Source organism: Pocillopora verrucosa, chromosome 3 (genome assembly GCF_036669915.1).
Source record: "Pocillopora verrucosa isolate sample1 chromosome 3, ASM3666991v2, whole genome shotgun sequence".
Lineage (NCBI taxonomy): Eukaryota > Metazoa > Cnidaria > Anthozoa > Scleractinia > Pocilloporidae > Pocillopora > Pocillopora verrucosa.
In genome coordinates, this window is record NC_089314.1 from 24,964,970 (window position 1) to 24,981,713 (window position 16,744).

Sequence of the window (16,744 nt, forward strand, 5' to 3'; positions counted from 1 at the left end):
ATTTACGATCACTAATTTCAGTGTGCCGCACACCTCTTGGAATGGAAAGTGGAGCAATCAAGGATGCACAAATAACTGCCTCAACACAGTCGGATGACAATTATGCCCCGTCTAGGGCCAGGCTGAATTCGAAGTTGACTGGAGTAAAGACAGGAGCCTGGTCATCTCGTTTGCTGGATCTCAAACAATGGCTTCAAGTGGATCTTGGCATGTACACCTCTGTGACTGGTATCGCAACTCAGGGGAGGGATGTAAACTGGCAGCATGATTGGGTGACCAAGTACAGGTTGCAATACAGTACTGATGGAGTAAACTTCCATTTTTACAAAGAAAAAGGCGACAACTCAGTCAAGGTATTTTTAGTCTTTCTCGTTGTTACTGATGTTTGGCCATAATATTTTAGAATTTTACAGATGGCGACAAAATTTGGCTTATTGCAAATTCTAAGTTCAGTTAGTTTTCTGGAAACTTGAAAACCACGTTCTACAGAACGGAAACCTTCTGAAAGGGAAAAAAAAAAACAATCAAACTTGGAGTAAAGAACGGAAGTAACGTTTGGGGATCAAAAAAATCCAGAGTGGTTTGCTCATAACTGAGAAATTAAAAGAATCAACTGCCAACCTTAAAAATTGTGATGAACTAGGGAAGCAAAGTTGAATATTTGAAGATCCAACTAACTTAAATTTGTCAAAGGCGGGAAAAAACCGGCAAAATTAATCCTCCATAGAAATACAATTCAGATTCGCAACCAGTTAAGCTTTTGGTTTATTCTGAAACAATCGAAGACAATTTCATTCATCTTCTGAAGAATCATTCTGCTGTAGAAGACTCCTCGGTTCTTTAGTGAGTTACTATTAAGCAATAAGTAACTTTTTCGTGTTTACATACTCTCACCTGAACACAAATGTGGCTGGTAGAATTCAAGAAAGTTAACGAATAAAGATGCGTTTCTTCCTGTTTCTGATGTTTGATAACAGACGTGCGTGATAGCGATTGCGGAAACCAGCCGGTATAACTTTGTATAACTTTCTATTACTTAACTTTCTCAAATTCTCTCAAACCTACTCCCTCGTGTTTAATAAACAAGGAAATACTTCCATAATTGCTTTTCATGAAATATTTTCCTTCAACAACACGACAAACGAAGCACCGTGTGAATGAAACGATGCCGTAAATTTGAAATATTACTCCCGAAATGTTTAAGATATACGATTCCCCAAGGAAAGAACTTCAAGAGAAGAGGTTTAATTAGGTTGAAAATGATTATCGCTGCGGTTGATTACTTTGGGGAGTGACGAAAACTTGCCCGATTTGGTAGCCCGAGAACATGGTTGAGAAGCTGAATCGCTGTTCGTTCTTTGTGTAGGCTGCCTCGTAAAGTATGCTGCCCATTCTGAATAAAATAGTTGAAGACTATTATTGCCTTTAAGAAAATAACTTTTTTACGCTGAGAACGGCACAACTTGGTATGCGTTTTGGTGAAAATTTGGTAATAAACATGATAATTGCAGTACTCAAATGGGAAAATTTCTCATCAGAAAAGTATATATTTCGTATTTTGTCGTCTTTCACTCTCACGATCATGAAGGCAGACATGGCGCTAAAGTTCTTCTTTCCTTATCCTTTTTCTTAAGTCACAGGAGTAAAGACTAAGCAACACCCTAACTCAGAATTTGGAAAATTTTTCTCCATTTCTGCTATGTTTACTTGTACATGAAATTCCTTTACGAGTATTGTAAAAGTGCGACGTTAAAACCTTGTTCAGGTATTCTCATATAGACTGACGAGTTAACCAAGGAGAGCACGCGTACTATTATTTTATAAAAGTATTTATAAAGCTTTTTGTCACAATTCCTCCAAATACCGTAAAGTGAATATGATTTTCTTTTCAGCTATTTGATGGTAATCAAGACACAGACAGCATCGTATACCATAAATTGGCAAGGCAAATTACGGCACGTTACATCCGGTTCAATCCGGTGGAATGGTACAGTCGCATCTCTATGAGAGTGGAAATCTATGGTTGCGAAGGTTAGAATCATATCGCTGTCTATTTCGTTGTTGCTGTTGCAGTGGTTGTATTAATTTGTACCTATTTCATATTACTTGTAAACTTAATATTTCATGGTCGTTCGCACTAGCTTTTATAAAATGCTTCATTACATAAACAAAATAATATAACATTAAAGGTTGAAAATTGTGGATAAAATATCATGGCTAAAAGATCTGTCCTAATTACATATTACATGTAGTTGAGAATTAAAACTAATATAAAAATTAGCCAATGCATTAAGGGCAACTCTCACAGATCACATCCTTAATTACATTTGTCAATTTTCTATCAAAGCAGGTTTCAATTGGTTATTGATAGTGATCCTGGATTGCTTTGATTTTGCTTTGTTCTGCACTGAGATTGGTCTGGAAGACTCGGGCCACCATCTCAGCCAATGAAGTGCGAAACTAAAACCAATCCCAACTTAGTAACTAGCGTTTTCCCTTGCTTCAAGCAGATTGCTTGTTTTTATATGAGTTCTCATTGGTTAATAATGTTAACTTTTGTTTTGATTGGTATTTGAGAATAATTTGGTTTTGGTATTCGACAATCTTACCACCGTTTTGGATAAGCTCGTCTCCTATATGCCTTTAATAGAGTCAGCTTTCAGTAAACTCACACCTCTTGTCATACATAAGATTGGAGGAAAAGGATTCAATTGTGTGAGGAAACCAAGTAAAGCAAATCGAAGATTGCTTGGCTCATCCCACCAAATAAATACCTTGCCAAATTTGCTTTATCTTCTTATTCTTTTCCCTTCTTTTCCTTTTTTTCTCAAAACAACCCAGGATGCTTTGCACCGCTTGGAATGGAGGATGGATCGATCACTGATGTCCAGGTCAGTTCTTCTTCGCGACTGGATGACGACCATTCACCAAGTCAGGCCAGGTTGAATTTTAAAGAAGAAGGAAATAAAGCTGGGGGATGGTCAGCTCAGACAAACGATAAAAACCAATGGCTGCAGGTCGATCTTAGCAGTTATACTAGAGTGACGCGTGTGGCGACTCAAGGGTTGAATGCCAACGACGAGTGGGTGACCAAATACAAGTTACAATTTAGTGACGATGGAAAAAACTTCCAGAATTACAAGCAACAGGGTGACAACGAATGGACGGTATGTCTTAGTTAGATGTCACATGCGTGTGATGGACAAGAGCAATATCCAAAGGCGAGATAGGGGACAACTCTTTCAATCCATACTCTTTACACAAATGCAATAATTTTGAAACATGCGTATGTTTTTTACTTTCTTGAAATATTACTACTGCACATACTTTGACTCTGATTTCAAATGAAAGATAAGGGCCTTGTAAGGGCAGTGTATGTCACTTTAAAGGGCCCTTCCAAAAATGGACTTAATCCATGCTACTTACAATCTACAGGTGCTGAATGGGAATAAAGGAAGTGATACCATTGTTTATAACAATCTGAATCCTCCAATCACAGCAAGGTTTATACGATTTATACCAACCAGTTGGCACAATAAGATTTCCATGAGAACAGAGATCTTTGGCTGTCCAGGTATGGCGATTATTGATCTGGGTCTTAGAATCCGCCGGCCAAAAAACCTCAGAAAATAATAATAACTAGATTGACTGAGAAGCTTAATAGGACTTTAAAATCAGCTGTCAAATTTTAAATACTGGCTTTTCAGCCACAGGTATATACCAGCGAGTCAGAAGGGTCTTAGTTACTAATTAGAGAATTTTGAGAGAAATAGAGGGTGCAGTGAGATGAATGCGTGTGATTTAATTTTGGTATTTTATCGAAGTAATTTTGACTGAAATTAACCAATCCTTTTGGTGACTACAATAGTTTATCAGAGGCAATTATTAAAAGAGGAAGTTAATAAGTGTGGTGTAAAGTTTGGATAGTATCTGCATCTGACGCTTATCTCTTAACAACAAATGTAGCATGTATGACTGCCCTCGGAATGGAAAGTCAGACAATAGAAGATGCTCAGATAAGTGCCTCCTCGCAACTGGATGGAAATCATTCTGCAATACAAGGTAGACTACACCATAAGAGAAATGGTCAAAAGCAAGGTGGCTGGACGGCTCTCACAGATGATCGTAATCAGTGGCTACAAGTGGATCTTAATACTTTTGCGCGGGTAACGGTAGTGGCGACCCAGGGAAGAAACGGATTTAAAGAATGGGTCACCAAATACAGCTTGCAGTACAGCGATGACGGTGTGACCTTCACTTTCTATAAGGAATCTGACAGCAGCTCAGAAAAGGTGTGGTACAATTTCACAGGTAAAACCTCACTTGAAAGGGCTATCTTTGAGGTTTTATTTCAAGAAATAAATCGTTAAAAAAGAAAACCGTTGAAAAACGGCTATTACAAAGGATTTTTACTTTAGCTCATATGAGCGATCTCTTCCCTCATGTATTGAGTTTTGCACTACGGATGTGTATGAAATATCATTCATAAAGCGTCTTGAAACGAGAAATCGATGGAATAATGTTTGAATCTTAGATTACTTGTTTAAAATCAGTGATCATTATACTTAGGTGTTTGATGGAAACCAAGATTCAGAGACAGTCGTATACAACAAATTGACTCCACCAATAACAGCTCGGTATATACGGCTGATACCAATGACGTGGAACAGCCACATCTCAATGAGGATGGAATTGTATGGCTGTCCAGGTAGTTTTAAATCCTTATTTTAGTGACTACGATTAATTCTTCGAACATAATTGGCTATTAGTAGACCTACTTAAGTGCCGCTCCCGCTAAGAGCGGTCCTCTTGACTTCCCGTCGGAGAAAAGTTTTCTTTTATTTTTTGCCCATGAAAAGGGTTTAGGACACATGTTTCAAAAATCGTTTAGTTGTTCTCCAATTATCTTTTTTTGCGTCGCCACAAGCCAAAAATGATTTTTGGCCAGACCACCCCTGTGGACAGCGATCGAAGGTGTAAATTTCAAAGATTTTGTCCAGCGCGCAGCGACTGCATCAATGAAGCTCACGGAATTCTATCTTACTACAAGTTACAAGGTGTATTCAGTTAGTTCACAGACAAAATATGGAAACTTCAGCTGAAATATTTTTCATACTAGCGTGATCAGAGGAGACCGTTCTCTTCGACCTTAATTTGCATATCAAAAACTCACTACTTTTTACGAAAGAATTATCAAAATGCAGTCGTTAATCGGGCTGAAAAACTGAATACACCTTGTAACTTGTAGCAAGATAGAATTCCGTGAGCTACATTGATGCAGTCGCTGCGCGCTGGACAAAATCTTTGAAATTTACACCTTCGATCGCTGTCCACAGGGGTGGTCTGGCCAAAAATCATTTTTGGCTTGTGGCGACGCAAAAAAAGAGAATTGGAGAACAACTAAACGATTTTTGAAACATGTATCCTAAACCCTTTCCATGGGCAAAAAATAAAAGAAAAACGTTCTCCGACGGGAAGTCGAGAGGACCGCTCTTAGCGAGAGTGGCAATGAAGCACTCAAAAAGCAGTCCAGGTGTTACGCTTATAATTGGGCAGTGTAAAGGGGCAGTTTGAGCGTCATGTTTTTTGACAGTCAACGTTATACGCACGTGCTATTGTATGGAATCTTTCCCGACTGTTATGTTTTTGCTCATAAACACATTTAACCACTGTGTATTTTTTTCCTCATATTTTGCCACAATTTTTATGAATTGGTAATAGAACTTTGTGTCGTTTAACTCTGTGCGTAATCATACTCGTGATTACGAGATCTAGTTTGAACTCCCGCTTGGCGATCGTCCAACCTCCATACAACAGTTGTATTAGTAAAAAAAATTGAACTCCAGTCGATCTTACGACCAATGGCCATAAGAAGGTTTTCTAAAAACTTAGTTTTCGCTTTTAATTTAGGATGTATGTCACCGTATGGCATGGAAAATCGAAAAATTTCGGACTCTCAAATTAAGTCGTCAACACAGCTGGATGAAAATCACTCCGCAAAGCATTCCCGGTTACATTCAAAGGCAAATAGAGAAAACGGAGGAAGCTGGTCAGCGCTTAAAAATGACGTAAACCAATGGCTTCAGGTGGATCTTGGTAGTTATGTAAGGGTGACGGGCATTTCTACTCAGGGGAGGAATGGGCGTGACGAGTGGGTGACCAAGTTCAGACTGCAATACGGTGAAGATGAAGACACCTTTCATTTCTTTGAGGATCCAGGAGATTTTGTCGCGAAGGTTTGCATTTTGAAGTGGTTTTCTCAACAGTATTCTCAATGGCAAAAGCAATAAAAATAAAATTTTATTCAATCCCAGTTATCAAAGCCTTGCCAGGCTATTTCTGAATTCCATTGTCAAGTTGGAAAGAATCCAGGGCAAAGACAAGTTTTCAGAAGTATAGTCACCAAATTTTGTTTCCTTTGACTTTGTTTTAGGAATGAAATTTCACATCATTTTATTTTGTGTAGATTTTTACACACGAAGCTCAGCGAGTTCCTCAGTTCTCCTCAGTATAGGTCAGCTCTGATAAAAAAATTGTGGTCATGCAGATCGACGTAAATCTACTCTATCGTACGCTTTTGTTCTCAAAATGTTTCTCATTTGAAGCGAATTGTAAGAAATAAGAAGCGTGGGGATTCTATGAAGTTTTTGGCTCATTTGGCAATCTTTTCATTTGTTTTGAGAAAAATTAATACCGAAGAAGACTTTGAGTAATCATCTTTGTTGTTAACGTATTTGCGTTTTTGTATTAAGGTTTTCAAAGGAAACAAAGACAGTGACACTGTCGTGTACAACACACTGACTCCACCCGTTATAACGCGTTACATTCGATTCAAACCCGTTGAATGGCACAATCGAATATCAATGAGGATCGAGATCTATGGCTGTCCAGGTATGTAGAATAATCTCATATTCGTTGTGAAGACATATTGAATACTAGGCTTTGAGTTCTTTTGCACAGATAGCAGGTTGCATTTATTCTACCTGATGTTAATCACTTTTTGATAGGCTGTCTGTGGCACGCTGCATGTTGTGAATGACAATATCTTTAAATGTGGTTCTGACCACAGGAATAGGTAGCCATTATCTATGAAACAATGGCATCTATTTTTAACTCTAACCGTTCATTTTTGTCAAACTAAGGTTGCATAAATCCTCTTGGAATGGCATTTGGATCAATATCTGATATTCAGATAACAGCATCGTCACAACTGGATGGCAATCACTCTGCATCACAGGCCAGGTTACATTTCCAAGCGGATGGTTACAAAGTTGGGGGTTGGTCAGCTCTCACAAATGATCGTAACCAATGGCTTCAAGTGCATTTTGGTAGTCACACAAAAGTAACGCAACTGGCGACTCAGGGGATATATGGCTACGATCAGTGGGTGACCAGATATATGTTACAATACAGTGATGATGGAATGACCTTCCACCTCTACAAGGAAGCTAGATCCAGCTCTGCCAAGGTACCAGATATCCTAAGCCTTTATTTTCTTTGCTAAGTTACAGACTTTTACCAGTAACTTTCGTGCAGGTAAAATTCGCGGTTGTTTCATCGAAAAATGCAGAACCGACAAATATTTTAGAAGAAAGAGAAATGTGTTCGAGAAAGGGGAACTTCATCTATCCACCTATTCCTCTTTCCCTCCCACTCTCCTTTTCTCCTTCCATGCGTCTAAAATTCCATCCATTCATCCATCTGTCCGTCCATGCATTAGCTCAATCTATCGATTTATCCAAGCACTCATCCGTTCGTCCATCCATACATTCATCCATTAAATATTTTGCTCCCACTTCTAACCTAATAATTGTAGCTCAGCAATCATGCTGCACGCGTAATCACGTACTACTATTGGTTACCTATATACAAAGGAATTATTGAGTATGCTCGGCTGGTCCTATCTCAAGGAAAGTAGAAACAAATAAAGATCTCTCACGATCTTTAAAATTGGATTTTCTTTGATCAAAGTTACTTGAATAAATAATTTTTTTTTATCTATTTATATAGTCCTTCAACTATCAATCAATTCCATACATTCGCCCATCCATCCATTCACCTCTCAATCCGTCCATTTCCGGATTCATCCATCTATCTATCCATCTGTGCATTAATTCCGTTATCCATCCATTATCCTTCCTTCCAATCCATATGTCTAATCCATCGATCCACCGTACATCTGTCGGTCTATCTTCCATTCACGCATCAGAACATATTCATCTGCTCAACATCAGTCAGCAAATCGGTAAGACCCCAAGTCAGGTTGAGCGAACCTGAGCAGTGTTGAAAAATTTACCCTAATTTTTTCTATCCCTTGTCAATTGTTTAGGTGTTCAATGGAAATCAAGACCAAAATTCTGTTGTTTATAACACATTGAGCCCACCAATAACCACACGCTACATCCGACTGAAACCGCTGGCCTGGTACAACCGGATATCGATGAGAATGGAGATTTACGGCTGCCCAGGTACATTTCCTGTTGACAATAACGCTGGAAAATTTATTTGACAAAACCTTTAAAACAACCAAAGCCTCTCAAATTCATCACAGGTTATTCATGTGAATCTATTATAACTTTTGAAGACGACGTCCCCTTTTTAGTAGCCATGGTTTTTCATTGTATAGTGTTACCTTTAATTCGTCCAAATTTCAGTAAGTAAAGAGAACAAAAGTATCACGATGCGCTTAAAGGAAGACCTCAACTGTACGAAGAGAAAATACACCTTTCGCTTTCTTTTCCGGTTTCAATACAAACAGGTTGTGCGGCACCACTTGGCATGGATAGCGGGGCAATCACCGATGCACAGATAAGTGCTTCTTCGCATTTGGATGATGATCATGCAGCCAGGCAAGGAAGGTTACATTATAAGAGAGCTTCCCACACCTCTCATGGTTGGTTATCGAGTATAAATGATTTAAACCAATGGTTTCAAGTAGATCTTGGTCAATACACCACAGTGACAGGTATAGCGACCCAAGGCGGACGATGGATGTATTACTGGAGAGATTGGGACCAATATGTGACAGCATATAAATTGCAGTATAGTGACGATGGAGTATCTTTTCAGTTTTACAAGGAGACGCCACACGAAAGTGACAAGGTACACCTTTAAAGCAATATTGATTCAATTTTAAGACATTGTAAGTGATCTTAACTCAACATTAAATTTAAAACTTGTGAGAAAAAAGACAAAGTGGCCGAGAATGGGAAAGCAATATTCTTTCTTCCTGAAAGCTTCATTGTTTGAGGGGGGGTGGATGTGTGTGGGGTGTATGAGGCCTTTCGCAATGTTCTGATAGAGAGCTCGCTTTTCACTAATCCTAAAAACTTTGAATAGGTCTTCCCAGGAAATACAGACGGAGAGACCGTAGTCATTAACGACGTACGCCAGCCAATCGGAGCACGCTATATTCGAATTAGACCAGTGAGTTGGCACCTACACATATCCATGAGGGTTGAGATCTATGGCTGTCCAGGTAATTTCCATATTTCTTGTCATTATAATAATAATAATAATAATAATAATTATTATTATTATTATTATTATTATTATTGTCATCACCATAATTTTTGTTATCATCACTATGATCACCACTTTTAACATCATCTTTATAAGGTAATGCAGTTGTTTTCGTTTATATCTTACTTGTTCATGTAAAACAAACAGCATTGCAACCGCTTATTATGATAGTGACGAAAATTACCTGAACGATGGAGGTAAACCCACAAAATTGGTATGGACGACCTTTTGTCATCGTAACGTTGATAGCGGTATGTTAACTATCTAGCTTTTCAAAGGTTTTATTTAACTATCACTAGTTTAGTTATAAAATAACTCCTCTCTAAAGGAATGACCTCAACTTTGGGTGGTATGGCTTGGCGTTAACACTTGATTGTACGTATTACAAGATCATTAATAAAAGATTTTCAACCTTTTTGTAGCTATATCTGCGATATGTTTTTCTCGACATATTCAGGCTGTGTATCCCCCCTCGGCATGGAGAGTAAATTCATCTCTAATGCGCAAATATCTGCCTCCTCACAACTGAATGATGATCGTGCTCCAACACAGGCCAGGTTGCACACTCAAGCAGCCATAGGTGGTAAAAATGGGGGATGGTCTGCTCTCAAGAACGATCTTTATCAATGGTTTCAAGTGGACCTTGGAAGTAAGGCAATTGTGACGCGTGTAGCAACACAGGGGATAGATGGACTCGATGAGTGGGTGACAAAATACAGAGTACAATTTAGCCATTCCGGGACTTACTTCAACTTTTACAGGAAAGCAGAACATAGTTCTGCACAGGTATGCTCTTACGGCTGTATTCTTGATGTGAAGTAATGATAAATTGACACTATGTAATATTTACGTTACGGCTGGATCAGTTTGAGGCCGATGTAAGTAAATGAGAAAACTTTTAAGCCAGTTTTGCTAATTTGAACAGCCTAAATGAATGGTTGAGGGAAGGTCGGGTGTCTTAATGGTTAAGTGGGTGAGTGAATTGTGGTCTAGGGTCACATTAAACTGACTCACCGAGAATACCAAAGCAAACAAAATGTATTATATTATATTTATATTTACCATATTACGAGCATTTTCTCTCTACGGATTCGAAAGGTTCTTCTAGGGCAGACCACAACACCAGGAACTACGTTCCCTACTCTTTGCGATAAGTGTGTGGGTTCTTTAACGTCCCCTACTAACTAGTACCAAGAAGATGCGGGAGACGGGTCCTTATCCTAGAATGTCTAACCGCTTGCAGATATCATAGCAAAGGCAGCACACTCTCCTCAGTTATTTTAAGGCCCTGACCTCCCGCACAGTGGTCTGGCGCTCATCCACATGAGCTAACCAGGCGGCGGTTAACTACATTTCCTTTTTAAACTTCCTTTTGAAGGTTTTCGACGGAAATGAAGACAGTGCAACAGTTGTCGTTAACAAACTGACTAAAGTAGTCAGAGCACGTTTCATCCGGGTATTGCCGATAGAATGGCACAAACACATATCAATGAGAATTGAGATTTACGGATGCCAAGGTACAGTCAATTCTTTCCAGCGACTTTTTACTTTCATAGTTAAGAGGTGTCTTCTTCATTAAAATGACCATACGGAATTTTGAATTAGCAATAGCCTGTGGCAAGGTCAAGTAATTGATCGAAAAGATACAGCTATAAGTGTATCAAGTCAACTGCATGATCATTTTCCAACCGCAAGTTTTAAGGTATCAGCGTTTATTATTGGTAGTTATGTATTAATCAAGTATCATCATTTCCCCAAAGGAAACTGCATTTGCTTCATGACCATTTTTTCGCATTTCTTAGACTGCATCGCACCCCTTGGTATGGAAAGCGGAAATATCGCTGACTCTAAAATAACCTCATCCTCGATTTTGGGTGGCAAAACCCCCCCAAGCCAGGCCAGGTTAAATTACAAAGCAGAAGGTGGCTTCGGCGGAGGTTGGTCAGCTCTCACAAATGATGCTAACCAATGGCTTCAAGCGGATCTTGGTGCTGATAAACGTGTGACACGTGTGGCCACTCAAGGAAGGAATGGGTACGACCAGTGGGTGACCAAGTATAGGGTGGAGTACAGCGAGGATGGCCAAAGCTTCCAGGTGTACAAACCATCAAATGCCAGCGTAGCCAAGGTACGTTTAATCATTTCTGTAACTTGAAAAGGTAATCTTAAGCACCTAAGGATTAGAAAAAAATGCACCCAAAAGGAATGAATATTGGAGTTCTTCTAATTAATAGTGACACAAATGCCAAATGCCATATTCATGTCATGCACATTCCTTTTTTGATGACGCATCAGTTGATTTTTTCCCTTTTTATTGTCTTAAGATTTTCACGGGAAATACAAACAGCGAGGCCGTGGTTTACAACAGTGTGAGGCCCCCAATCACAACAAGGTTTATACGGCTTATACCGGTGGAGTGGCACAATCATATCTCGATGCGGATAGAGATCTATGGCTGTCCAGGTGCTTTGAACTAACAATTATAACTGATCATTCTCTAAATAGGGTTACTTAATATCAAAACCTTTATATCTTCAGATACTGGCCCCTAAATGATGAAATATAATCATTCAAGCGGTCTCACAAATTATGCAAAATCTTGTTCTTGGAAGATTATGCGAATGTGTTGCCATTGTGAAAGGATCCGAATCATTTATCTCCTAAAAATATCTTTATTTTCAAACACAGGATGCGCTGCAGCGCTTGGTATGGAGAATAAAGGAATACCTGATGCCAACATAAGGGTATCATCGCAACTGGATGGGAACCATAGCGCAAAGGAGGCAAGGTTAAACTCAAAAGCAGACTGGCATAAGGGAGGGGGATGGTCAGCCTTGAGCAATAACTTCAATCAGTGGCTTCAAGTGGATATCGGCGGTAACCTCCAAGTGACAGGTGTTGCAACTCAGGGGATGAATGGGAAAAACCAGTGGGTGTCCAGATACCGCATACAGTATAGCAGTGACGGAGTGACTTTTGAATTTTATAATGCAACGGAAGACAGTTCAGCAAAGGTATGATTACTGCTGAAAGGAACAAAGAGGTTTGCCACTTGACCCCATTTTGACTCAAGTGCTTATTTTAAGTGAAGCAGTTAATTGTAGGCCGTAAAATTCTAAAAAAACTTCAGGTCCCTTCTTTTATAGTTACTCAGCAAATTGATAATTTCTGGCTTTACTGTCTCAACGTCAGGTATTTTATGGAAATCAGGACAGTGACACAGTTGTAAAAAACATGCTCAGTCCACCAATATCAGCACGTTACATTCGCCTGATTCCTGTTGAGTGGCACAATCATATATCGATGAGAGTGGAAATCTACGGCTGCTCAGGTACAGTAGCTGTCTTGTATCGCTGAACTGTGATGATGCCTTTGCTCATAGAGAAATTTTGGGTGCAATACCTGCTTGAGTTTACAATGAAAGATTGGCTGCTAGGCAATTTTAAGATGCTCTCAGTTTAATAGTGGTGATTAATTTGAAATCACAATTATGATTTCAGACTAATTTAATTTATTTTACACGATGTTTGACTGTCACTCTTCACTCTTTTACATTTTATTACATTACTTTCGTTTTCGCTCAATTTGATTGGCTTCAGCGCACAAGCCTTGACTGGCTAGTTTTTCCTGTTTTAGTGTTTAATTGAAACATAGATACAAAGAGTTGGTCCGATTGTAGAAAAGAGCACAATCATCTCATTCCTACCTTGCAAACCTCAGTTTGCTTTTGCGATGAGCAAAGTCTGTGCAAATTAGCAACCATTCAATTTGGTCTTTTCGGTATCATGTTGTCACCGCGAATTCTTGAACATGTTTCAATTTTTTAGTAAGAAAAAACCTGAATTTGAAACTTTCTTTGACCTCCTAGCGCTTACCTATTCGCCAACGGCACCACCATCAGAAATGACGACAAAAGCTAAAAACAGAGGAGAGGGAAGACCCGCAGCGAGCAGAGGGAACCGGAAAACAGAAGGTGCCACTGAAAATTTTGTCTAATTGTTGTGTTGTCGCGTCAGACGATGCGTTAAGAAAACGAAACCCGTGCGCTTAACATCCAGCACAAAGGAAATTATTGAAACTGGGCAGCATAATTAAACATTTTTATCTCACCAACTATCGTTGAGGAGTTAACCAATTAAATCATCATCATATGAATTTTTTTGTCGATTGCAAGTCACAAAAACATTCGACTTACGTTGAGCAAGGTAATAAAACGGTAAGTAGATTGTGATCGCACAGTCTAGAGTCATCATCCATCACCAGTTTTTCATATTGAACTCTGTGAAAGGCTTTTTCCCTTCGCTGTTGATAGCCTATAGTTTCAGAATTTTGGTCAGCAAAAAGGCTGATCCGCGTCAGTCTCGAAGAAAACCACACCCAATTTCAGACTAATTTCCCAAGTTCGAGTAACACGAATAAAGTGTTTATCTCCTGCTCTCTTGAAGATGAGTCAATGTGGGCTAAAAAAAACCAGGGTCGTAATGAGGAGTGGCCTTATCATACCTCCCTATCCAACTTTTATGACAAGGCATTTATTTTTGAGATACGAGGGAAACCAACTCCTTGTACTTGATTGTTTAACTGGGTAGATGCGTTCATCTTTTGACAGGTGTCAATGTACTTGCTGTGGTGTTACCCGTGATATTAAGCATTTTGATCGCTGCCTTGGGTGTATTTTACTGGAAAAGGTGAGAACGAGCTCTAAACGGGGAAATTCGTTGTCTAGCGACGGCATCAAAGAACTTGAAATGTACAGGTTTAACTCATGAACAAGACATGAAGATGTTTATATGATATTTACATTGTATAACGATTAAACTCTTACCTATGGTTTTCTTTCCTATGATGTGACTTTGTAAACTTGTTTTTAAATAGGAGAGCTAAAAGGAATAAGGACATCAACTCAGTCGCATTTCAAAAGTGAGTAGAAATCATTTCTAGTTTTGTTTGTTTGTTTGTTCGTCTGAAAGAAAAAACGTCTTAGCACATCTTTCTTAGTATACTGACTGACTCACAGACCATTTACTTACGTTAAATATGGTGTACTCCAGTTCTTTATAGGACTTTGGCCTTCACAAAAATCTATTGATAAACTCATCCTATGCACACATCTCTGCAAGCATATCATTCTATGGTTTTTTCCTGCACTTGACGTCTTTACTTGTGATTTTCCAATCACAATTTTTAACTTCCAAAACGAACACTGCTGATGATTGATTTGGTCCACTGTCAGGTGTAAACTGACAGTGTAAAGTCACTTTTAAGAGTCGTTATTACAGTTTTTCACGTTATCTGCTTTTATTTTTTGCAGGGGAACCGATGAATTAAACTATGCAGTTAACAGAATATACGATGACGGGTAAATAAAAAAAACACTGAGAACTGCGGTATTTTTGTATGAATGTTTACGCTTGTCCCACTTACAGTACGTAAGTCCACGAACAACACGTACATTGAACACAGGAACAAGTAACTCGTTATAGTTTTTTCTTAATAGAGGTTATTTAAGCATAGACGTTGAAGAGAAGCGATGGCATCCGGAAGAGGAATGAAACTAATTCTTACGCACTTTGACCCCAATGTATTTGTCGTGTGAATGTCGTTTTAGTATGCTAAATCTAAATGATTTATTCGGACAAAAATGGTTAAAGGCGCACCAGGCATGATAACTTTATCTTCTGGCTACCATCGCGTCTAAAAACCGTTTGTGCTTAAGTTTCCTAATAATTTTTGGGGCAGTTCTTGACGCAATCGTTGATTTTCCTCAGAGTGTGCACAGTATAACGGCAGCCTCTCGGTGTTTCCTCTAAGTTTCATGCTTTCTCGCAAACTTATATCATTTGGATATTTACCTCCACCGAAGTGGAAGCGAGATCCACATATCTATTTTATTTCCTGATTTCCTTTTTTCGCTTCAGTAAATCATTGGGTTACCAACTCCTCAGCGAAAAAAAATTTTAATCGATTAAAATAGGTGATTGTTATCGTAACAATTGATGGCATTTCGACGGAGAGTCGTGAAATAAAAAAACTCAAAGCAAACAGGCGAACCGCCTAAAGCGTAACAGAACGCGACTGACCAAGTCATCATTGGTTTTAATTTTGAATATTGATGGTTGGGAATTCGAAAGTGGCGCAACCAAAGCAAACCCACATTACCTCCGACATTCAACTGGAAATTACTCAGTCTATCCCTCTGAAAACTTAGAAATCCCAGAACTGCATTCGTGGAAATATATATGTAGCTCTAATCATTGAATTTGATGTTAATCCTTTTTTTGATAGGGACGAGGTGGTGTACCACGAGTTTTGAAATCAATAAACTCCAGCACCAAGGATATGTTTTAGCCTCTTACTGTTTTTTAAAAGAAATTGGAAAAAATCATATAAACAAATGTAAAGATCCTTTGAGGATTCTAATCATTTTCCCTCTTAATAGTCATAGTAAAGAACATCAAGCAGAAGTAGCATGTTCGGTTTTTCTTATTAGTCAGAGGATGATTAGGAAGTGAATCAGTTTTTTAATGCGTAAATGTGAAAAGATTGTCACTTTTAGTTCGTTGCTGTCTAAACGATGTAATTTTGTAGCAGTTGGTGATTACTGGCTCGTAGAGCGTTTCCGATTGAGTGTCGTAAACACAAAACCAAAGTTATCACAAGACCCAATCAGAAGATGGGAAAATAACTGCAAGAACCGATGAGAACTCGCTCGAAGTAAACAGTGAACGGTCCAAAGCGAGGGAAAACGCGGGTGACCAAGTCGTGATTGGCTTTGGTTTTGCACCTGATTGGTTGAGAGAGTGGCGCAAGTTCTTTTGGACCAATCACAGAGCGGAGAAAAGCAAAACCAATGCAACCCGGAGTATTTTCGACACTCAGTTGTAAATTGCTCTAACCTGAAAACCACACAAGTAACAACTCGTTGTACACCTGAAGAATATGGCTCGCATACTTTTAACTTTTTTTACTTTTTTAGACTACTGGATGAATATCATAATATGATTGTCTTGGATAAATTTTTTTATACAACCATCGCTATCATCAGGACTACCCTCACCCGGACGTTCAGACTGTTACCCCGGGGTTCAGATTATTTACTGTATCAATGCTCTTTTGGTTTGACATTCTATCTCAAAGGGAACTCATCGCGTTCCACACATCTTGGAAAGTGAACCAATTTTTCTAAACAAATTAAATTGGACATTTTGTTCGCGTTGTATGA

General features: G+C 38.8%; 1 protein-coding gene across 1 annotated transcript in view; it reads left to right on the plus strand.

Moving 5' to 3' along the window:
* The window catches only part of LOC131787901 (uncharacterized), a 28,594-nt gene extending 11,850 nt beyond the window's left edge, over positions 1-16,744 (plus strand). The window contains exons 14-36 of the mRNA XM_066162926.1: positions 22-353; positions 1,893-2,031; positions 2,842-3,167; positions 3,436-3,574; positions 3,967-4,292; positions 4,570-4,708; positions 5,911-6,236; positions 6,753-6,891; positions 7,143-7,468; positions 8,330-8,468; positions 8,759-9,102; positions 9,340-9,478; positions 9,980-10,308; positions 10,901-11,039; positions 11,325-11,650; positions 11,847-11,985; positions 12,211-12,536; positions 12,715-12,853; positions 13,391-13,495; positions 14,132-14,210; positions 14,398-14,442; positions 14,834-14,881; positions 15,808-16,744. Of these exons, the coding sequence (XP_066019023.1) occupies positions 22-353; positions 1,893-2,031; positions 2,842-3,167; positions 3,436-3,574; positions 3,967-4,292; positions 4,570-4,708; positions 5,911-6,236; positions 6,753-6,891; positions 7,143-7,468; positions 8,330-8,468; positions 8,759-9,102; positions 9,340-9,478; positions 9,980-10,308; positions 10,901-11,039; positions 11,325-11,650; positions 11,847-11,985; positions 12,211-12,536; positions 12,715-12,853; positions 13,391-13,495; positions 14,132-14,210; positions 14,398-14,442; positions 14,834-14,881; positions 15,808-15,835 (4,517 nt within the window). The 3' untranslated portion in view covers positions 15,836-16,744. The remainder of the gene's footprint in view (positions 1-21; positions 354-1,892; positions 2,032-2,841; positions 3,168-3,435; positions 3,575-3,966; positions 4,293-4,569; positions 4,709-5,910; positions 6,237-6,752; positions 6,892-7,142; positions 7,469-8,329; positions 8,469-8,758; positions 9,103-9,339; positions 9,479-9,979; positions 10,309-10,900; positions 11,040-11,324; positions 11,651-11,846; positions 11,986-12,210; positions 12,537-12,714; positions 12,854-13,390; positions 13,496-14,131; positions 14,211-14,397; positions 14,443-14,833; positions 14,882-15,807) is intronic.